This window comes from Aethalodelphis obliquidens, unplaced genomic scaffold (assembly GCF_003676395.1).
Source record: "Aethalodelphis obliquidens isolate GAN/ISIS:26980383/991018 unplaced genomic scaffold, ASM367639v1 scaffold3, whole genome shotgun sequence".
NCBI lineage: Eukaryota > Metazoa > Chordata > Mammalia > Artiodactyla > Delphinidae > Aethalodelphis > Aethalodelphis obliquidens.
In genome coordinates, this window is record NW_020837947.1 from 13,484,419 (window position 1) to 13,509,248 (window position 24,830).

The window sequence follows — 24,830 nt, forward strand, 5'->3', positions numbered from 1 at the left end:
TGCCTTTCTTACTTCATCCATTAAAACTGATAAAGGAACTTTTTCCCTAAAGGTAGTCCTTGGATAATTAGCACACAATTGTAAATAAATAAAATAGGCATGTTGGCTTATCTCTCTCATCTAGTAAACTTTCAGTTATTTATTCACTCATTCCTTCCCCCACTGAAACAAATTTTACTGACTGCTTTCAGAAGCACAGCACAGTCTTAATTGTATAGGAATACAGAGATGCGTATTATGACAGTATTTATAGAGAAAAATATGAATCCATATACCTTTTCTTTACATTGTTCTCCTTTCAAAATGTTTACTACTTCAAGACATATGTATAATATATATATATATAGCCACATATGACTATTACAAATTAAAACAAAAACATCAAATGCTACAATACTACACTGCCTTGTTTGATTCAAACATTTTGATACTTTCAAAAGTTGTTAAAACATCTTAAAATAATTATACCCTTAAAATTATTGTCTATTTATTTACAGACAAATGCCTCACCATTTTTCTTGTTTCCTATATAATTTTTTCCATGATTCATATTATTTTTCTATATATTATCTTTTCATATTGTTAGGAAATACTTCCAGGTTTCCCATCTTTTGCAAATTCTATCCAAATTCTTAAGGTAAGATTTAAGTAATCTTGAATTAGTGACCTCTTTCAAACATTCTGCATTCTGTAGCTTGTTAGCCATTCTTTTGCATGTATTTGTCTTTATGTACACGTTTATTTTAACACCTTAATTCTGTTATATCCTTTTCCTTTCTAGTAGAACAAATGACATATGTGTTATTAAATGATAGTTACAGTCTAAGCCACTCCCATGGACTTCCTCACTAATCTTTAATTCTAAGATGACATTAATTTCTTTTTAATAATACTTAATAGCACTAATAAAAGGAAAAATTAAAATAACTACAATTTCTTTATATGCGACGTGGAAAATTAAAATAAAGTTAAAGATTTATTTTTGTACTTTAAAATATTAAGCAGGAAATAATTGAAAAAGGTAAGTGTTCAATTAGTTTGTAATCCTGAGTTTCATCACATCTCTTCTGTGCAATGTTGAGTTGTATGGTTTAGTAAAGTTCATGGCACATGTTGAGTGCTCAAAAAAATATCTGTGGGGCTTCCCTGGTGGCGCAGTGGTTGAGAGTCTGCCTGCCGATGCAGGGGACACGGGTTCGTGCCCCGGTCCGGGAGGATCCCACATGCCGCGGAGTGGCTGGGCCCGTGAGCCATGGCCGCTGAGCCTGTGCATCCGGAGCCTGTGCTCCGCAACAGGAGAGGCCGCAGCAGTGAGAGGCTCGCGTACCGCAAAAAAAATAAAAATAATATACACTAGTAATCCAATATTACTGTGACTGTAGCTCCTCAAATTCAGTCAAAATTAATCTGATCCAGAACAGTCCTCTGTGTTACCAATGGCCTTGGGTTAAGAAGCAGCCACAGGCCTGTTTCCACTACCATTCCAGCCATTGCTTTTTGTGAGTATTTTTGAACTTACATATTTCTTCTTAAGCACTTTTTTTTTTTTTTTTGCGGTACGCGGGTCTCTCACTGTTGTGGCCTCTCCTGTTGCGGAGCACAGGCTCCGGGGCACGACCCCGTGTCCCCTGCATCAGCAGGCCGACTCTCAACCACTGCACCACCAGGGAAGCCCCAGCACATTTTCTTAATTAAATAAATGTTTCTTGAGAAGAACAATGGAGGTAGGTAATTTCAGTATTCAGCACAATAATTAAGATTTTTTTTTTAGAATTAATTTTTGTTTCTTATTCTCCCAAAGAGGTGAGGGCAGGGAGAAAGAAAATTTTTCAGAGACATTTGGAACTTATTAAATATTCAGTATATTCTAGGATCAGTCAAGTATTAATCAGCAATTAAGTAAATGCACAGATACTAATGCAATTGTAATGTCTGCTGGTTTCTAGAGAGAAGACAGGCTAATTTTGAAGGAAACGAAAGCTTGGATAGAACAATTTGAAAGAGATTTGACAAGGGCACAGATGACAGAATCAAATTTGCAGGATAAATATCAGGTAATGTAAGGAAAACGGATTTCAGTTTTTTTAAAAGCCTTTCATGAGTAACATTCCTATTTATCATTTAATCTATGTTTAATCTTTCAAATGATATTAATGAGAAATGTCTTTAAAGAAATAATATACATTATTTTGTTTACATATAATTTAATAATTGTATTTCTATATAAATAGGTAGTTTTTAAAATTTAATACATTTATATATTGTGATGTGATTGCCATTGTAGCAATAATTAGCACGTCTATCATGTTACATAATTATCATTTCTTTTTAGTGGTTGAGATGCTTAAGTTCTACTGTCTTAGCAAGTTTGATGATTATAATACAGTATTGTTGTCTATATTCACTGTACCGTGGATTTGACATCTAGGACTTACTTACTACTCGTTTGAAGTTTGTATACTTAAATATCCATCCTATTCCCCTCTACCCCCAGTCCCCTGATAACCAGCATTTTGCTGTTTTTATGAGTTTGACTTTTTTAGATTCCATGTATAAGTGACATTATGCAGTGTTTCTATTTCTCTGTCTGCTTTATCTCATTTAGTATAATGTCCTCAAGTTTCATCCACGTTGTCACAAATGGCAGGAGGTTCTTCTTCTTCATGGCTGTGTATATATACAGCACATCATCTTTACCCGTTCATCCATTAATGGGTTGTTTCCATATCTTGGCTATTGTGATAGTGCTGCAATAAACGTGGAGTGCATATATCCCTTCGATATTCTGTTTTCATTTCCTTTGGGGGTACACCCAGAGATGGAGTTGGTAGTTTTAAATTGTACGTATCTGCACTATATAGAGTTCTGAGGCTTCATGACTTTCCAAGAACTCAGAGTCTTGCAGGTGACCCAAAACACACACATTTAATCGCTGTTTTTGTACAACTCATGATCTTACAGATGTTACCTAATAAAAAATTCCACCAAAAAATGACTTCAGTGCCAAGTTGAAAATTACTATAGAATAAGCTGAATCAAATAAAAAATTGCAACATGACTATTTGGAGTGGGCCCATTAATGAGATCAGTTTCTCCTGCCACCTGCCTCCTTCAACACTATTGCATTCACACTGCAGCCAGTGTTATTATTGCTGCGGAGGTTCTTCTTTCTTCCAGTCTCATTACACTATCATTAATTGTATTTCAGTTTCCAATTTCCACTTCCAGAGTTTTTTCCATTAAATTGTGACTTAACTCTGTGTAGCATTGACATTTTCTCCTACTTAAAATATCATTGCATTTTAGTGGCAAAACTATAGTATATTCTAATCTACATTATGTTTTGATCATTTTTCCTACAAAAAAAGGTGTGCGTGATATAAGAGATGCGAAGTGGCAGATGATAAAAGATTTAGCTGTTAGAGTTAGTGTGTGATTTTATATAATCCTCTCTGTAAAGCGTGCCTGAATTCAGATTGATGATGCCATCAGTATTATATTTGATGGACTTGGCAATGCAATAAATTCTGTATGTGATTATATGTTTGTACTTTTTGCTGTGGAACACAATGTAATTTTTTCCCCCAGAAGGATAATTTTCTGGTTAAAATGATTAAATCAGTAAATTGAGACTATAATGCAAGAACAGAGTGAATGTACTTATTTAGTCCATTAGCGAGTTTTAGTCTTAGCATAAATTATCAAAAAATAAATTCCAAGTTATAAAGTTACCGGTTATATAGATGTTATTAAGATGAAAACTAAGGATTAGAAAAGTATAAATCAGAAACATTCCTTTCAGGCCAAAGATGATCACAAATCTCTTAAAATAGGGTTAGACAGCAGAGGGAATGTTTTCTTTCATTTGTGTGTTTATTATGTAATCAAAAGCTTCTGTTTCTACTTATCAATTAATAGTGTATTTTCCCATTTTTCCATATATAGAATTCTGTAGAACAAAATTGAAGACTGATTTTATGTTTTGGTATTTTAAAATTACATTAAGTTAGAGGGAATGGAAGGTAAAATTTGTGGGAAAATATTTATTCACCAACTCCCCCAAGTGTTTGTTATGTGAATTTACATGTTTGTTTACTCAGTGACTTAAGAAATTCTTTCAGATGTTATCTGTTAGATCCTGCAGGGCTGTTCTCATGTTCTTTAATATAATTGCACATTGAGTGGCATTTTCAATTCATATTTGGACTTTGAGACATATTTTAGGATGTGTTAATTGAACATAAAATGTAGGACTTTCATTAAAATCACTACTTTCTGAGGTTAGTATTAGACTTACAGTTAAGTCTACATATTACAAATTTATGTTAACCATACTGTGACAAAAGAAAGATATAATACTTAATATTTTAACACCATAGAATTAAAGCAAAGGATTATTACCTAAGTGATGTCCCCTAAAGTAAACCTCTTTATACCGACTTACTTAAACACAAATTAAGATATTGTTAATTCTGTACTATTTTGATATGTGCAATTTCTATTTGTAAATTGTTTGGTGCTTTAAAGGAAAGCAACTATTTTGATTATTAATATAGATTTATACTCCTGTTGATTATTATTTCCTGATGAGCAGGGACTGGCTTGTAGGTTATTTAACTAGGAATGAGAAATCCTAGGCTTTAGTCCTAACTCTACTACTTGTCTTTGCCAGGTCACCTCTGGGCTTGGTAGTAATAACGGGGCTTGTCTAGGCTGTAGGGCAATGGGGAGCCAGAGAAGATAATATGTACAAAGCACTTAGCATGGAGCCAGGCTCATCATCCGGGCTTGAGGAATGCTAGCTGCTTTTAGCATTGTCATTGTCATTATTATTGTCATTATTATTGTCATTGTCATTATTATTGTCAACAACATATACTGAACGTTATCCAAACATAAAGGATTGTTATTTAGGAAATGTGGTTTCCTTTGCTTTTGCCTTTTCTGACTAACTGCCATGTTGTTGCTGTTTTTCCTCTTTTAGTCATTTAAGCACTTCAGAGTTCAATATGAAATGAAAAGGAAACAGATTGAACACTTGATACAACCATTACACAGAGATGGTAAATTGTCACTTGACCAAGCGTTGGTAAAACAATCCTGGGATAGAGTGTCCTCTAGGGTAAGTTCTCCAACGATTCATTTCATTAGACTCATATAATTTAGTCAAAAATATTTTCTGTCATCCCTTTCTTCAAAATGATGTTACATCAGGTCCTCCTATCTCTGTCTGAGGTGGGAAGGTTTACCTGTGGGATAGACTTTGTCCACTTGTTAAGTTTTCCTTTCAGTCAGCGGAAGTGCTTAACAACTCTTTCCTGCTTTGCCTGCCCTAAGTGTGATATCGCCATTGACCAGATGACACACTGAAATCCTGAAAGACCACCTAGGTTACTTCTCATTTTGCACAGTTTAATCCTGCGTTGTTTAGAAGAGGTGACTCCCCAGGAATGGAGCCTCAACAGCTTCTCCAAATTCCATCATCAGATTTCATCAACAGTTAATCATCTTCCTATATTCACATTTATTTTTATATTCTTTAGTTGAAGCTTATCTTCTTATCTGGTCATGAACTTGAAGGAAAATTGCTCTGTAACTTTCATATTAATATCTTGCAGACTTAAAGACCAAGATTTCAAAACCTCTGAAACTTCTGTCACTCATGGGAATATTTGCCTCGGACTCACCCTATTTTCTTCATTTTCATAATCTAACTTTTCCCATTAAACTCCATCAAAGAATAGATTAGATCTCAGGCACCCCAACCCATCCCACCTCTCATTGCAATAAGTTAGGAAACAGTACCTGAGAATTGGGTGAAGTGGAAGAAATGACAAGATGGTTAGAGAATTATATTATTATAGTAAGAATCGTGAATACTCATTTTCCTCCAGAGATGTCTAGACGACCCTGATTTTTCTGGACCTGTTTTCATCATAGGGAAGGTTTTAAAGGATACACATCAGCAGGTGTATAATTGCTGCATCTTTGAGCGCGTCAGCAAAGCCAGTCCATTCCCTTTCAGCAAAAGCCAGTCTGAAAATCACTGGGCACTTTATGCTATTCCTTATAAGAAGAAAATTGCCTAATCTCCCAATAATATCCTTCCATGTCTAAGATGTATTTTAAGTTTGCTCAAAACTTGCTTCTAAGTGTCATTTTCTCCCCATTTAAGTTAATAATTTTGGGTTAATTTAATAAATATCAAATAGGAAAATATCTGTGTTCTGAACTTCTCAAAGCATCAGATTCAGAACACAGATACTTTCTTACTTGATATTTATTAAATTAACCCCGAATTATTTACTTCAAGCATTTTGTAGGCTTTAAAATCATTTGGGGGAATTTTAGGAATTGTCTTCTGTGTTAAGATACTGTCTTTCCAATTTTGTATTTCAGCTGTTTGATTGGCATATACAACTCGATAAGTCTCTTCCTGCACCTCTGGGCACCATAGGGGCCTGGTTATATAGAGCAGAGGTGGCCCTGAGAGAGGAAATAACCATTCAGCAGGTTCACGAGGAAACGGCCAACACAATACAACGGAAACGTGAGCAACACAAGGTAAACATTCTGGCTGGAAAACCTTCCAGCGTAACAGGCCTAGTGTGTTACCGAATCAGGTTTGTTTGCCTGTTGCTCAGCAAGCCAAAGGCTGAGACACCGAGGTCTGCAGCAGAGAAAGGGTTTATTCACAAGGCAGTCCAGGGAGGAGATGGGAGAACAGATCTCAGACCCACCTCCCTGAAGGTGAGGGGCTCTCATTATTTATGAGATAAGGCTGAGGCATGGGGAGCCCAGGGAAAGATGATGAGAGATAAGAAAAAGGTGAGGTGATACTGCTCGTTCTGTGCAGATGCAGCTGAGCCACAGGCTTCCTCATGGGATGTATGTTCAGAAAATGGTGGCCTTAGCGTGACCAGAGGGTGGAGTTTTGGGCCCTCTGATGTCAATAGGCCACCACTCGACGCATGCGCAGATGGAGGGTCGGTGGACCTATCCAGTCTTTTTTGTTTGTTAGTTTGTTTTTGTGGTACGCGGGCCTCTCACCGTTGTGGCCTCTCCCGTTGCGGAGCACAGGCTCCGGACGCGCAGGCTCAGCGGCTGTGGCTCACGGGCCCAGCGCTCCGTGGCATGTGGGATCTTCCCGGACCGGGGCACGAACCCGTGTCCCCTGCATCGGCAGGCGGACTCTCAACCACTGCGCCATCAGGGAAGCCCGACCTAGCCAGCCTTAACTGGCTGGAGCTCAAACTGGACACGGCTGACTCCAAGCTCCTAAATTCACCTTGGCCAACATCTTACTGTTTAGGCTGTGTGACCCTTGGAGAGCATGCGAGCTTTTATTAAAGCAAGCCTGATCAGTGAAGACGGGTTACAGTTTATTATTTATTAATGGCTAACTGATAACTATCCTCGTTTCACTAGTATGGTCTGGAACTTGCACTGAATCAGGCCTCCCAGGCATCCGTTCGTACTGGTTCAGAGATGTTGCACCTTCTTAGAAGTTCTCTGATCTGCACTTCCCTTTTCTGTACTTGTTAAGGACAATTCCAGTAGACTCATTACCTGAGGTATTTTCCAGTAGCTCTGTGATGTTTTTTTATCTGCAGTTACCTTTGTTATTTCTCTTGCTATTTGTTATCTTTGAAAAGAGAAAACAAAAGACAGTGTGAATTTACATAATAACGTGATTGGCTGTAGGCTCCACACCTCATTCCTGCCTCCATTCTCAAAGGAAGGCAAACCGAGAACCGGGTTGTCGTGTCCTAGTGCTAAAGGAGTGGGGTCAGGGTGGGAGTTAACAGTGGCCTTAGGAAGGGGTGGGATTAGGCCTGGCTGGTCTCAGTCATTTGCGACTCTATTTAGCTCATTGCATGTTTTGTTGTGCTCAGCGTAAGTTCTAATACGCTTCCTCCGCGTTTTGATAGTACGGACCTAGCTCAAAATGCTGTTTTTCGTTGTCTCATTGATGCAACCCTGCATTTTGTGCAGTTGAATTTGTGTACCTCATTTATTGTGTCATGAAGGGGGTTTACTCTGTATGTGGAAAATAAGCAGACAACCAGGTCTCACTTTGTCCTACACTCCTGGTTAAACATCACCCTGGTTACAGCCGATTCTCTGCCTAGCTCCTGCCCACACTCAGGCAGTTGACTGTGGCTGGAGAAGAACACACCCCCAGTCACGATGACTAGCCCGAGTGGGTCCTTAATGCTCCCAGGCATTCCAAAGGCATTTTTGGACTCTATTCCCTCTGCCTTTCTGGGACAACTATTTTATACCTTGTCTCATGAAACCTTCCACACCTCCTCCCTCATCCTTACTCTTAGCTGATGACACTGCTTCCTATTTCTCTGAGAAAATAGAAGCAATCAAAAAAGAATTTCCGCAAAGCTCCCACGGCCACATCAACCCACCTACGAGCATTTGTGCCCGGATACTCCGTCTCCTCTTCTGTTACTATGCATGAACCATCTGTGCTTCGAGCTAAGGCCAGCCCCTCCACATGTGCGCTGGATCCCATCCTCCCTGCTCTTTTCCAAAAGATAACTCCCGTAGTTCTTTGCTTCTTTATTTTTTTTTCTCTCTCTCTCTGCTGGATTTTTCCCACCCACATAAAATATACCATTATTATTCTCATCTTTAAAAAGCCTCTTTCTTAACCCTACCTCCCTTTTCAGTTACTGTCCTTTTTTTTTTTTTTTTTTTTTCCTTCCTTTTACAGTGAAGCTCTTTGAAAGAATTGTCTTAGATCTCATTTTGGCTTCATAGTTCTCTTCTCCCATTCTTTCTAGAACCCCTTCCAATCACGTTTTTCCTTGCCCTGCTATCCATGTCAGGTTCGGGAGGGTTCTTTTTGTTCCTCACTCAATGGCCAATTCTCAGTCCTCATTTTACCTCACTTATTAGAAGCATTTTAGATAGTTATTCATCTTTGAAATACTTTCTTCCTTTGGTTCCCGAATTTTCTTTCTATTCCTCTGGCTATGCCTTTCCAGTCTTTCCAGTTAGCCGACATTTGGTCCAAAATGTCCATGAGCATATTTGGTCCATGACAAATGGTTTTGGACAGGGCCAATATCAAGAACCTTTTGCTATAGACCAAATATCTCCGTGGACATTTCGGACAGGGCCAAACATGACCAATTATCAAGGACCTTTTGGCATGAGCCAGATGTTTTATGGTCATTTTGGACAGGACCAAATGGTCCTAAAAGGGTCTTTCCTTCTCTTTCAACAAATATTTACTGAGCTCTTTCTATGTGCAAAGTGGCATTACAGGCATTTGCGATACACCCGTAAGCAAAATAGAGAAAATCCCTACCCTAACGTAACTTGCCTTCTCATAGGAGGAGGCAGTTAAGAAATAATAAACATAATAAATAAATAAATTTTATATTAGAAGGTAAAAGGACAGGGAGTATTAGGTGGTGTTGCAATTTTAAGTAGGGAGGTCAGTGAAACCTCATTGAAAAGATAACCTCAAACATGCAAGCACATTCCCACCTGAAGGCCTTTGCCGTTGCCATCATTCTGGAATTTTCTTGTCCCTTGGCCTGAAACATTCTCCAGTGATATTCCCAATACATTCTTCCTCATCTCCTTTGGACCTTTATTGAAAGGTCAGCTTTTAGTCAATCCTTTCTTGACCACCCCTTTGAAAGTACAACTTCCCTTTCCCCTTGCCTATTCAGTTTTTCTTTTTAGCATTTATCTTCACCTCAACTGCTAATTTAATTATTTACCTTATTTATTGCTTGATTTCCTACACTGTAATGTCACCTCCATAAGGCCAAGGAATTATTGTTTGTTTTTCACTCTTGTGTCCCCAGCCTCTAAAAATGATTTTAGAAATATTCAGGCTTTCAAAATTTTAATCAGGTCAATCATGCTAATCATACTTTCTGAGAATTTGTTCATTTGACCACATTTTCAAAATTATTGTCACAAAATTATTCAAAATGCTCTTCTATATATTTTCTTGTAATCTTTTCTGTGCCTACAGTGAAGCCTCCATTTGTCCCCAGTATTGTTTCTTTGCACCTTCTCACTTTCCTTAATTGCACTTTTGACATTGTTAATTTTCTCTGCTGTATCCTAATAATCTTTTTCCGTCTACTTTCTTACCAGAGGAATGGCAGTAGCACTCTTTGAACAGCATCAGTCTGGCTGCTGTGTGAGGATAAGGCTGGATTGGTGAGAGAGGGTAGGAGCCAGAGAACCAGTTTCAATGATCCAGGTAGAGTGGCTTGAGCAAAGGTCGTAGCTGTAGAGATGTTGAGAAGTGGTCAGATTCTGAGTATATTTTGAGGGCAGAGCAAAGAGAATTTTTAGCGTTAGATATTGATTGTGAAGGAAGGGGAGTCATAAATGACACTGTGATTTTTCAACCAAGCAATTGGGAAAATGGAGTTTCCATCAGTTGAGATGGAGAGACAATGAAACAGGTTTGGGAAGAAAGATGGAGGTCAGTCGGGGCAAGGTAAGCATGAGACTTTTTCACATCCAAGTGGATGTGTGGGGTGGGCAGTAGGAGCTAAGAGGCAGGAGGGGGGATAAATATTTAGAGTCATTGAGGATGACTCTGAATATATAAAGGGATGTTTAAAGCTCTGAGACTGAAATTAAAGAAGCACATGTACACAGAGAAAGCATCAGGAAGTGAGCCCTGAGGGAATCCAGTATTAACAGATCAGAGAGTAGAAGATGAACCAGGAAAAAAAAAAAAATAATAATAAACCAGCATGAGAAAAAGCCATCAGCGAAGTAGGAGGGGATCCAGCTACTGTGTTTTCTTAAAAGCCAAGGGAAGCAGTGTATCAAGGAGAGAGTATTTTCAGTAGAATGGCCATAGTGATCCTTTTAATATGCAGTTCAGTTCATTTTACCCCTCTGTTCAAAACTGCCCACTGGCTTCCATCTACTCAAAGGAAACACCAAAAAATTCTTTGAAAGGCCCATGAGGCCCACAGATCTGCAGCCCTTTCCCTCCTCTGCGCTCCCTCACCCCCAGTCTGCTGTTCCAATGGCTTCCTTTGCTTTCTCTCAGTCACTGGGAAAGGTATGTTGATAACTCCCACAGCCGTGTGGATTTCTCAGTTTCTCCCCGTGTTTCTATGAGCTTTGGCTTTATATATTTTGAGGCTTACTACATATGTTCAAGTTCAGAATTAACGTGTTTTCTAGTAAATTGAAAGTTTCATCGCTAAGCAATTCCTGACCTGTAATGACTTCTGTTCAGGAATCTATTTTGCCTGGTACGGATGCACTCATACCAGCCTTCTTTCGTTAGTATTTGCCTGGCATGTTGTTTTCCATTCCATTAATTTCAACCTATCCTTGTTCTTAATGTTTAGGACTATCTCTTTTAAAAAGCAAATGGTTGTGTTAGATTTGTCTGATCTGACAATCTCTGCCTATTGATGAGTAAATATATATTCCATTCAGATTTATTTATAATTATTAATATACTTGAATTTGTTTCTACCATTTGACTCTATTTGCCCTACTTTTTCTTTTTTCTACATTCTTCTCATTTATAAGTTGATTGAGGGGTTTTTGTTTGTTTATTCACTTGCTCGTTTTTCTTATTCCATGTTTTCCCTCGAACTGGTTTGAAGTTATAAACTCTAGTTGTGTAGTGTGAGTGTCCTTGAAATTATACCATATAGATACTTAACGAAGTGGAAAGTTAATCAATGTCTTAACCTCCTCTTAATCAATATAAGGAATTAAGAACACGTTAACCAGGTCACACTCTTCTAACCTGCAAACGGTTGTTGTCAAGTATTAAATTACTTACATTTTTCTCACACCGTGAATGCGTTGTTTCTGCTGATTCTCACTCATGGTAGCTTGTCTCCTGTGTTTGGTGACCTTTGCTTTCCTTCTTTTTCATTTGCTGTCTACCAGGCCCACATCAGCCCTCTTTGAGGGTTCTGGCTAAATGTAGGGGGTCTCAGTTTCAGTGTTTCTCACCTTATTCAAGTTCCAAGACTCCATCTCCTGCCACAGTGGTTTAGATGTTTGCCCGGGACAATCAGCTTTTTCAATCTGTTTTTGCTCACAGGACCATGATCCAGTTTGGGGTCACGTTTTACGGAGAGTGGGAGCCCTAAAAGGTTTCACTTACTTCCTGTGAGCCCACCAGTGAATTAAAGTCGTATGCTGTGCTCAGCTTCCAGCTATTTTGTAGTGAGACAGCCTTTCAGAGGACCCAGTGACATCATGCCAGTTGTAGTTCTTTTGTCATATGTGTGAAAATGTTTTTGTTGGTTTTGATTTCTTGTCAAGATTTTTTTGATTAACTAGATACGGAAAACTACAATAGGGAGAGCATCTTGGGAGGCACCTGGGCATTTGGGTATCCCAGTATAGTCACAGACCCCCACCCATACGTTAACATACTGTCACACGTAAGAAATCAGAGCTGGGAGTGGTGGTGGCTCTCAGTTTGCCCTGTAGTCATTTGGGGGAGTTTCGGTCAAGATAAAAGCCACAGAAATGTGTCTGGATGTTAAGGAGGGGGTAGAGAGTGACTCAAATACGCACAGGCAGTAGCAGCTCTAGGACAGTCCTCTGGCCACTGTAATCAGCTCTGAGATGCCTGTAGTCCCCTCCCTCTGGGAGCAGGGGACTTGTGAATATCTGTGCGGTTACCTACAGACTCAAAGCAGGTCAAAAGGTGGTAATAGCAAATATATATCAGGATAGAAATAGTTTGGTCCTGGATTTTTTTCTACAACATAAAAACTAATGTCCCCGAATTAAAAGAAAATTGATTTCACTCATGTGAACAAACACATATGACTTTCACGTCTTTATGTATGAAAGCCTTCATGTGTACCCTTCCATCAAGTGTATCTCTTACGATTTAGGCTGGGTTTTGCTTCTGTTTTCTCCAATTAATCTACTAAATCTTAGTGTGAGAGAAACTGTTAGTTTTAATGTATCATTCTGGTGGGCTAATATATCTTATTTTTCAGTGAGTGACAAACTGTTGGCTATTTACTCTGCTACTGAGAAACAACCTAAACTCTAGAAAATATGGCATGAATCTACCTTCACCTTTCTCTTTCTTTACTTCTATGTGAGAAATTGGTTAGGAATTGTGAAGTACATGTAAGTCTTTATATAAATATGTCTTTTGACAGTGAAAAACCCAGAAAACCAATCTAAATAAATTATTAAAATTTGTGGAGTTCTATACAATCTGGAAAGAATCTTTATAAAACATCACATTTACTCTTCCCACTGTGATATCTGGGGACATTCCCTGTGCTTGATTGAAATCTCCTAACCACAAGGGTATTTTCATAATATGTTGTAATGTAATTGACTTACTTTAAGATGGCAAGCAAACATCACTTTATGGTACCCTGCATGCACTCAAAATAGAATAACCGTAGAGAACTTAACATTTTTATTTTGACCATTAAAGGGTTAAACTAGTTGTGCTTAGTTTTAAGCTTTGAAAAATCAGTAGATTCAAAATCACGGAAAGAGAAAAACACTAACAATCACTGTTTTTAGCACTGACTACATTTCCCTTTGGACCATGTGCCTTTAAAATGTCTGAATGCATTGCTGTGCAAGTGTCATGTGTGTTTAAAAGATGCCATAATTATTAGCTACGGCTCTAGCACGGGGCCTTATGGACAAGCACCCAGGTTCCTGTACAAGGGAAAAGCCTGTGACCGGCACCAAGCCACGTGTGGCTATGGGAGCACGATCCAATTGTTGAATGCACTGCCTCATCCGTGCAAGCTGGAGATTATGCTTCTTAGCCTCCTGTGAACATGTTTCCTCTTTTTTTTTTTTTTAATTGTATCTTAGGATCTGCTTCAAAACACAGATGCCCACAAAAGAGCATTCCATGAAATCTACCGAACCAGGTCTGTTAACGGGATCCCAGTACCACCTGATCAATTAGAGGACATGGCTGAGAGGTAAGAGAACGTCCGGTTTTAAATGAAGTGTCTTTAAAAGGCTCGGTGGATGCTTTTCTTCCCCATTTCTTTTCTTTCAATGAATTGACTTTTTTTTTTTTTTTTACAGAGGTGCTTCCATTTGGTACATAAAAATTGGGTTCCCATAACGTATGTTAAGAATGCCAATATTCTAGTATATTATTAGTTGAAAAGAGTAAACCTGCATGTACCCACAGCCTGGAAATGACAGAAATGGTTTCTTCAGAGGCTGTATTTTTATTCAGTACTGTGAGGAACATTATGTAATATTGCAAAAACAGCTTATAAAAGAAACAGTTGAGAGCTATCTTGGCAGGGGAAAGAACTAAATCAAAGACTTCCATCAATTGTGATTTGCCTTTAAACCCAGAGCTAGAAACAGAACCAGATCTCCTGAGTGATTGAGAAGCCAGAGTTTAGAAGACCTTGTGCCTGCATTTTATTTAATACTCACATGTAACAGGTTAAGTAAGCCCCGTTCTGTTACTATTAGTTACATTCTGTAAATTCCCTGTGTTTTGTTTCTAGGTTTCATTTTGTTTCCTCCACATCAGAGCTACACTTAATGAAAATGGAATTTCTAGAATTAAAGTACCGTCTGCTCTCACTGCTGGTTCTTGCAGAGTCAAAGCTGAAGTCTTGGATCATCAAGTATGGGAGGAGAGGCTCAGTGGAGCTGCTTCTGCAGAACTACATGGTAAGTCTCCCTGGCGCTGACAGAGAGGTCAGAGGACACCTGGCTTTAGTATCTGATACCTTCTAGTTTATTGGACACTTGTTACTTTTATCTTGAATTTAAACATTAAGGTACCAGTGTGTTAAATGGGTTTGATGTAAGTTTGTGAGCTTTTCACAACAATCTGAAATATATACCTATATTCTTTGGAGATATGAAAGGTTTTGCTGCAGTAATCATATTGAACCATTGTGATTGGCTTTATTGCTTTAAAAAAGCAAGTTTTTGCATTGCATACAACTGACTGTGAACTCACTACTGAACCGGAATTAAAATACTTAAAGATTATCTTCATGTTTCTAAAATCCAATCATGGGTAGTTTTGAACAATCCTCAATTGTTCATGTGGGGACCATCTTTTTTTTTTTTTTTTTTTAGATTAGGTCAAGCATGCCGTTTTTACAGTCATTCTGTGAGCTTCACTGCTTCCTGTGTGCACCCAGGAAAAGTAAAATTTCGTCTGCGAATCTCTGTACCAACTTAATTTTTGAAGAGTTTCTCGTATTTTGGGCTACCAGCATAGATAATCCTATATTTACATAGAGTAGTAGACCTGCATTAAGGAGGAAAGTAGGTTATTCTGTAACTAGCAGTTTCCATTTACATATAATCAGAGAATTATAATTATTAAAGGCAGTTTATTTCTCTTAGTTAAACATGCCCCCTCCCAATTTATTAGCAATACAAATTTGCTCACAAAATTAATGTTAATAGGGCATCTCAGTCCTGTAACTGTTCCATTTATATTGAATCACAAGTTCTAAATGATAAATTGATGAATTTAAAATATAAGCCCATTTCTAACCTGACTGCTCTCAGTGGCTCTGTAACTGGCATGACTGAATATTTATTGAAACCATATCTTTACATCCTAGAACCATAATATATTTTGCTACATTTTAATTTTATTTTCTAAGCGCTAAATAAACAACATGAATTTGAAAAAAAACGTTTAACGGGTTAACAATAAAATCTTTCTTTAGATTTACTACAATTTTCTAGGAAACATTTGTCCAAAAATGTGAAATCTGTGACACTATGTTCCCTTATTCATTTTGAATGATTTTGGAAAGTAATGAGAAATCTGATTTTTTTTTAAGTTTAAGCAATTGCATTAGTCCCAAAAATATTAAATACAGATATGCATTTATATTTTTGGGTTTAATCATGTCAAATGATACACTCTGAGCTCAGAGGTAATTATTCAGGATGCGTCTTTGTTCTCGCTATTTAAGGAGAGCCAATTAGGTTGAAATACCTAATGGGACTGTTCCACCAGGTTAATGTTCCAACACAAAGATGTTAATAATTCTCTTTGAACTTCTCAACTAAAGCATATGTAAGTAAAGAATTACTACTAATGAATAAAAAAAATCAGTACTTTCTGCCTACTTCATAGACATTCACTGAGCTGCTAATTTGAAACTGCTAGGTAACGTAACTCTCAAAATTATTTGTAAAATTGCTAATAACTCTACAAATATATCGGGTTTTAATAAATATTTCCTAATATTTTATCACCTGATAAAAAATACATATTTATCGCCTAAGCTTCTATTTCAAAAAGGGGGTTAAGGTATTTGTAGTTTAATAGTTTTAATAATTGTAGGATATTGATATTTTCTATGTGCCAAGTGTTTTACATGTGTCATCTTCCTTCTCAGTGATGACCCTGTGGGCTGGGCATTTTCACATTGTTTCACTGAGGAAATCGAGCCTTTGAACGCTCAAGTCACATGCTCCAGGTGGCAGAGTTAGTAAGAAGTGGAATCTGGATTTGAATCCACATCTTTCCGAATCAGAAACCTTTGTGCTTAAGTACTGAACTTTACTCTCTAACAAAATTGGCTGGGAAGAAAAGGTTTTTTTTTTTGTTTTTTTTTTTAAACTGAAAAGACCAAATAATTAAAGTGATCTCTTGCAGCTCAGTAAACTAAAGAATATAGTTCACATAAGTATCAGTTCCATTTAATGCTGGTCCGTAATTGACTGTATTTTACACTTCCATACTGCAACCTGCTAGTTACTATCATGTCTGTTATGGGCGGCATGTTATTGGGGCAGGGTGGGGTGAGGTGGGAGAGATTATTGAAGCCTGGACACCAGTCACATAGAAATGTGTTGAATCATGGCTCAATGACTCGCTACCCATGTGACCTTATAAATAACTTAATCTTTCCCAAAGTTTTAATAACCGCAACAACAATAATAGTAATAGAATATTAGGGATTTTTTAAGGAAAAAAGACTGACTCATTATTGTTTTCCTTCTGTCTCATACCCCACAGAGCTTCTCTCATTCTTTGGAAGTTTTTGGGAAAATCATTCTCTTTAGAACAGACTATTTCAAGGTGCATGAAGACTTTCAAATAAAATCATAAAATCAGTTTCTTAAATATAACCCTTCCCTTGGTTTCTAAAAGAAATGATTGTAATGAGCCGTATGCTGCTACATCAATAAGCAAAGTAATATTTGGGATGTAAGGGTTCCATAATTATCTCTTCCTTAGTCTGAATTCTGAATTCAATTTTATTCATCTGCAAAAAAAAGATACTTTTTACAAGAGTTAGGGAATTAGAGAACTACATAGGGGCTACGTAAGGTACGTAACCCCTAAGTGCTCAAGGAATTCTTGGAAGATATTTCACAAATGCTTGTTGATTAAATTAGGCCACGTGATCCTGGTGAGAGATTACATACTGTAATGTAAATCAGAAGATGATTGGTTTGAATTGTTCGTGACATAACCGTGTTAGTTAACACATGCTCCAATTTTACAATGGAAGAAATGAGACAACGTTTCATTCTTTCACATAAAAGAAGAGCTCTTGGGAGCGTAGACGATGTGAATGCAACAAGTAATGTGAACATACGGTCTACTATTTGTAATGATTTTATTAAAGTAAATAGGCAGTTCTAATGAAACTACTTCTCAAAGTTGATTTTTAAAATCTTAAATTGTCTGGTTTACCTCCGTTTGAGTGAAATTGATGAGCTTTTTCTTTATTATATCTATATTTATCTTTTGAGAGTAGAAAGTTAGTCCCTTCCACCAATACTTTGTATTTTGTAGCATAAAGAGATATCTTATTTTTCTAAAGTGCCACCAACTTTAAAAGTCCCTTGACCAACATGTCTTATTTGTTGAACTTGATATCCAAATGTAAGCCATATTTTGAAAGAAATAAACTAATCCTGTCACTGTTATTTTAAACACAACATTTGTGCTTAATTTTGCATTCTTCTGACAGACTTTATCTAGATAGCTCACAGCAAAAAAGGTGATTGAGCAGTCCTGCTAAAGTGATTCTAATAGACAAAATAATTTTGTTACTAAATGGAGTTACTCAGGACTCAGAAAAAAAGGGCAAAAATAAATGAAACAAAAATTAAAATAACAAGTAAATTTTCTTTCTTCAAAAATTAATTACCTAGTTTTCCTCATAGGAAAGCTCAAAAACACTTAAATGAATCTCGACATTTATAATATGCTAAAAGCATTCTCCCCACTCCTACCCTAGACCAAAAATGAAACTGGAAATAACTTTTCTCATTTTCAATTATAATGAATTTGTAAACCACTCTAGCAAAAGCATGTGTAAGTCTTAATGTCCAGTATAGGCACTATTTCCCATTTATTTGACACTTTGAACAATTTTTTTTCCATTAGCTTTTTGGAATTTGTGTCCAAACTGAACGGAGACTCTTGTTTTAAACTTTGCCAAATATATTTATCTCTTCAGTTTCTTACAGTGTCTTGAACATTAGGTGTAATCTTCCATTTTTGATCAAACCAGGACCTCCCTATTTGTTAAATTATTCAAAATTTAAATTCTACTAAATTACTCTTTCCCCACTTGGGGAGCAGGCAGAGGTTAAGGGAGTAGGACATTAGGCGAAATAATGAACTAACCAATTCTCATGCAAAAATAATAAAGCGTATTAAAGTTATTGAATAAGGTATTCATCAGGGAACCCCACCCCAGGTAGTTCACAGCTTTCTCTATTCATTATATCTTTGAAGAATAGTTACTATATAAGTAAATGCAAACATAAAATGATATGAAATGTATTTTTTGTGTGTGTGTGTGTGGTATGCGGGCCTCTCACTGTTGTGGCCTCTCCTGTTGCGGAGCACAGGCTCCGGACGCGCAGGCTCAGCAGCCATGGCTCACGGGCCCAGCCGCTCCGCGGCATGTGGGATCTTCCCGGACCGGGGCACGAACCCGTGTCCCCTGCATCGGCAGGCGGACTCTCAACCACTGCGCCACCAGGGAAGCCCGATATGAAATGTATTATATGTATTTTTAATATAATCTTGAAATACTATAAACTTCTATCAATAAAATCTAGGGATGTCTATGAAATTGCTGTATGAATAGTTTTGCCTCTGCACACAAACATTTTGCATCTCCATATTAAGCATTCATCAACATCCTATTCAGGACTTCAGCTGGTTTTTGAAGGCTAATTTTGTATTTTATAATAGTGACACAAAGTATTTTACTGAGTTTACGTCATAGGAACTAATTATGCTATTAAAAGAAATTAAGAAGCCTTTGGTAGTGTGTTGTTATCTATAATTACATTAATTTTCTACTTTACAGAAGTAGGAATCATCTCTGAAAAAGGAATTATTTCATATTTCCTGGAGTTAACAATAATAAAACTCACCTAAGGACTTTTTGTATATTCTCAATTTCATAGTATCCATTTGCTTATAGTAACTCTAATACATATGTAAGTTGCATACAGACATAGATATAGACATGCTTACCTTTAAGTTTTATACTAGGTAATAGAAATATGACAGCATATGGATAACGTGGATGGAATGTGTGATTATTTAACGTTTTTCTACTTGTAAATATTTTTGTATTTACTTTTTATTTTAAGAAAGTGTGCATTGCATTGTGCCAGTTATTTATAATCTGAAGTTCCTCAGAGTCATGATTCACCAGAATTATTGTTCAAAGAGCAACAGAACCCTACAGCTAAAACACAGTGGGACACTTTACAACCTTGTTCCAAATTTATTGCTTTATAAATGGTAGCCCCAGGTTCTCTGGAGAAACTTCTGTCTCTTCTAAAAGCAAACCCTTGGGTGGAGGAGAAATATAATATTTTCTCAAAGTAGGAGTGAATTAGAATTAAAAGTGTAGAATCAAGTTATATTCTCAGAAATAATCAGGTTATTTATGGCAGTTGAATTAATTTGATATTTTTCCGAAGAATGAGGTTGGTAGATTTGGGTAACATATCCACATACCTATAATGAAGAAAATTGACTTTGGCATGTCTGTGTAAGCCAGTATTGGTTATCGTTTAACCATTCCCTTTTTTTCTAGTCTTTTATAGAAAATAGCAAGTTCTTTGAACAGTATGAAGTGACATACCAGATCTTGAAACAGACAGCTGAGATGTACGTCAAAGCTGATGGTTCAGGTAAAACGCAAGACAGAATTGGTTGCAGTACTGAATACAGCAGAATTTAGAGCCTACAGGTTTCAGTATGATCAAATCATTTTTTTCTCTGCAGAATCTCTGTGTGACCATGCCATTGGCCTGGAAAGCACATACTGGATTCAGTCCCCTTGACTTTGTGCAATGCCTATCCTGTATAATCATATGCCTGTGTGTGTGTATGTCTGTGTGTGTGATCTTCTAAGAGAGAGGAAAATAAGCATTCTTTTCCTAAATTGTAATGTTCAAACCTATTTTAAATTCCAACGGTTAAAGGCAAAAAGTGGACTGACTTGAATATTATGAAAACTTAAGTTAGTGTAAAGACACAATTGTAAAATATGTCTGTTTCAATTTGCAGATATATCTGTCATATTTGCTGAAAATGAACTACAGCATTTGTGATTATACTATATATGTGTCTGAGTGCATATAAGATGCAAACAAATATATGTCATTTATTGCATCCCATTTATCAGGAATTTGAAATATATCATTGCCTTTAATCTTTATAAATACCTATGAGTAAGGTATAACATGTCCCCAACATTAGCTGAATGTAATTCTAACGTTATATCTGTTGAATTTAAAATCCTAGGAAGAATTAGGAATGCACACCAGTGTATAGACCGTAGAAAAAAGCTGTGGTGGATTTAAAATATAAAATAAGGATTATAGTTTGTTCTATCCGTTTCAGTGGAAGAGGCTGAGAATGTGATGAAATTCATGAATGAAACCACTGTCCAGTGGAGGAACCTCTCAGTGGAAGTCAGGAGCGTGCGCAGCATGCTGGAAGAAGTCATTGCCAACTGGGACCGTTATGACAATACCGTGGCTAGTCTTCAGGCTTGGCTAGAGGATGCTGAGAAAATGCTAAATCAGTCAGAACATGCCAAAAAGGTAAGACTGCTTCTTATAAAAGGAAACAAGCACAGGTGAATTTAGAAATAGGAGATTTTCACAGCAAAGTTGTCTAGGGAGCGTTATATATCTGAAAACGTGTTACAAAAATCTTGACCTTGCCTGAAGAGCCTCATTTTCAGGTTATTAAATTATTTTAGACCAAGAGATAGGCTGCTTTATAAAAGTTGTGTTAAAACAGCGGTTGACTTTTGCATTCAGAAGAGCAGTGACCCATGGAGCAGTGGCCAAACCCAATAGGCAGCAGAGGGCGCTATACACACAGTAAGGTCTGGGCTTGAAGGGGCAGGTCCAGTGCACAGCCTCTGAGGATTTCCTAATTTAAGAGAAGATGAAAACAACTTTGGCTAAAGTAGTACTAAATCTGTGTGATGGCATACACTGGTTCAACAGATGGGTCACTACATTTTTGTCTCTTTGGCTATTCTTTTTGGGATTTTTATCAACCCTCCGTCAACGGTCTTATTCTCGGTAGGAGTGATGTTTTTCCTCCGGTTACAGGAGTGTGTGTTTTTTTGCAAGAGTTAACTGTTTTACTTTAATATCATTTACATTAAAAGATCACATGGAATGGACTGATTTCTGTATATACGCTTCTGAATGGGAGCTTGGTATTTTTCTCATGGAAAAACTATTTATATGTATGTAAAAGATTAAAATGCCAGATTCCCATTAAGAAGTATAGGACTTATATTAGAATTACTGCTTGTCATGCAAGATTGGTTCTTCTGTTATTGTGTTGTACAAGTAGGTGTATAATTTTTATGTTTTCCCGTTCTATGTTTCATATAGATTAAGTATTTTTGTGTAGCTGAGCAACTGGAACCCACACAGATTTTGGCTTTTCTGATTAGACTGGCAGGGCCCTAGTAGATGTCATGTGTTAATTTCATCCAAGGGACTATACCCACCAGAAACAGAATTGTTCTCATCGATTTATCTAGGAAGTCCTCCTGCACATGGCTTAGGAAATCGATTTTGAGTTCTCTTTGGTGTCCTTGGTTTTTACCGTGGTGTGTATGTGTGTGTATGCACAGGTACATATGCATTTAATTCGAAATCAAGTGGAAGCTGTTCCGTAGCCAAGTGTGTAACCTTAAATAAGGAAGGATGTCACTGTATTGTGTTCTTGGCCCAGATCATTTAATTTTTTCCTTCAAGGGTTTATCTCTGTGATTGTTAATTATCTTCATGTACAGTATTCAGATTTTAAAATCAAAAGTTGGGAGTTCCCTGGCGATCCAGTGGTTAGGACTCTGTGCTTTCACTGCTGAGGCATGAGAGGGCACGTGTTTGATCCCTGGTTAGGGAACTAAGATCCCACAAGCCACGTGGTGCAGCCAAAAATAAAATAAAATAGAATAAAATCAAAAGTAACAGGTCAAACGATTTTTAAGACAGCTACGTATTTCCCTAAAATATTATACCTTTTAGATGACTTTGGCACTGGTATTTACTAGCCTAAAGTCTATAGGCACAAGTCCCTTACACTCACAGAAATTCAGCTTTTTCCTCTCTAAAACAGGAATAACAAAATGGTCATCATGTTTTGTTTTGTCTTTAGCAAAAGATATTGCATATATTCTTATAAAAAGACATTCAGCGTTTCTAGTTCATATTTTTGACCTTCTTTATTAAAAATTTCCATTTTGCAAGAAATTTAGGATTCACCTTAAAATCTGCACAAATTTTAGAGCAAAGATATTTCTCTTAGTCTGGCTACTTTCATATCATTTATTAACTTCTGGTGTGTGGTTTACAGTAGTGCACATTGTTTCTTGTGTAGGATTTTTTTCGAAATTTGCCTCATTGGATACAGCAGCACACTGCCATGAACGATGCTGGCAATTTTCTGATTGAAACATGTGATGAGATGGTTTCCCGTGATCTCAAACAGCAGTTACTGTTGCTAAATGGACGATGGAGAGAGTTGTTTATGGAAGTCAAGCAAGTATGTTTTTCAGATCTATTTATGCCTAGAACATGGGTGCGTCATAAATGTGATCAACAGTCCGTTTAGAGACTCTTTTATGGTTATGGCATGGGCTTATTAAGGCAGAGTACAGATGTGTTTAGAACCGTTATGTTTATATTTGGTCCTTTATTCTTTCCCATTTGTAATGGAGGCACATAACAGAAATGTAAAGCTTGATTAAGGATTATGTTGACATATGGAACCTACTTATATGGAATGATTCATGCATCAAATCATAATTTGTTGCTTCTCTGCTAGTTCCTTTCTTCTTTTCACAGTATTTGGACTAACTTCAAGTGTATCTAAAATAAGAATCAGGAATTAGAGTCTTTCCTACCACCTAACCATTCCAGAGAGTATGTAGAAGGGAAAGTTACAAACTTCCAGAGTGTTGTCTTAATAGCTTTCGATGTTGCCCCCCTCCCTTTTCTTAACAGTATGCTCGAGCTGATGAGTTGGACAGAATGAAGAAAGAATACACAGATTGTGTTACTACCCTGTCTGACTTTGCAACTGAAGCCCTTAGGAAACTTTCAGAGCCCTTAGAAGTCTCTTTGATTAATGTCAAATTATTAACTCAAGACTTAGAGGTGAGCTGATTTTCTAGAACACAAAGTGAAAAACGAATTCTATTGTGAATAGAAAGATCAGTGAAGTTACTTAGGCCATTGCAAAAGCTGTTTCTATGTCTCCTTGACATCATTTGACATGTGTACATATCCTGATTCGCACCTCTCATAAAAAAATTTATTTGAATGTTTTGAAGAGGTTTATTGACCGACTTCTAAATAGTATTTTAATTGAGATTTTTTAATTTTCTACAATCAAATTATAAAGTACTAGGAAAAAGCAGACGTCTGGAGTTAACACCTCTACATAAATGCCTCCAATGATAAAGGATTTGCTAAATGAATTGTGCTGTTTACATATTTTGAATACCCTGCAGCTCTCAAAAATGAAGTAATGGAAGAATATTAATGACATAGAAAGGCTTTTCCAATATACTATTAAGTAAGGAATGCAAAAATAGTATCATCGTTTTTTTGTAAAAATAAAAAATGGGTGTAAACACACAGGAAAAATACTAATTTTGTTCAGTAATTTTAGCAGAGCCTTGTGGTGGTAAGGATGTTGGCTCTGGTGTGAGAAGACTGTATTACATTTTCTTTAACTTATTATCTCTAATTTATAAATTTCTATAATGACAATGTATTACTTTTTTTAAAGAAAAAGTTGTTTCATTTTTAAAATCAGAGGAATTGCCCCAAATTGTTAACATGCATTTACGTGACATAATGTTTCCATACTACATTAACATATGTATTTTGAAAGTGTAAAGATTACCTCAGTTTATCTTTAGGTTAGCTTAAGGATTATGGTGACTTTTAAAGGAAACATTTATTTGTATGATATTACTAGTATATCATATATTAGTAATGAAGGGAAGTAGTCATTGGAATCGCCAAAAGATGATGACAGGTCTAGAGTTTTATTCAGAGCATACTGATTTGTGTCCAGTTGTCAGATCTTGAAATTAAGAGGAAATGTATCATGTGGTAATGTAGCTGTTTCAATGATTCATGTAGGATATTGAGCAGAGGGTGCCTGTGATGGATGCCCAGTATAAGATGATTACAAAGACAGCACACCTCATTAGCAAAGAGATCTCCCAAGAAGAAGCTAACGAAATGTTTGCAACCATGTCTGGGCTCAAAGAGCAGCTAACCAAGGTGGGAAAATATTTTAAAGCATGACACTCTAT

At 36.9% G+C, this 24,830-nt stretch overlaps 1 protein-coding gene across 1 annotated transcript in view; it reads left to right on the top strand.

Moving 5' to 3' along the window:
- Nucleotides 1–24,830, top strand: part of SYNE1 (spectrin repeat containing nuclear envelope protein 1) — a 462,280-nt gene that overhangs the window by 134,181 nt on the left and 303,269 nt on the right. The window contains exons 10-19 of the mRNA XM_027083161.1: nt 1,947–2,054; nt 4,985–5,122; nt 6,400–6,564; nt 13,840–13,952; nt 14,502–14,670; nt 20,058–20,154; nt 20,870–21,072; nt 22,880–23,044; nt 23,506–23,658; nt 24,655–24,798. Coding sequence (XP_026938962.1) covers nt 1,947–2,054; nt 4,985–5,122; nt 6,400–6,564; nt 13,840–13,952; nt 14,502–14,670; nt 20,058–20,154; nt 20,870–21,072; nt 22,880–23,044; nt 23,506–23,658; nt 24,655–24,798 — 1,455 coding nt within the window. The remainder of the gene's footprint in view (nt 1–1,946; nt 2,055–4,984; nt 5,123–6,399; nt 6,565–13,839; nt 13,953–14,501; nt 14,671–20,057; nt 20,155–20,869; nt 21,073–22,879; nt 23,045–23,505; nt 23,659–24,654; nt 24,799–24,830) is intronic.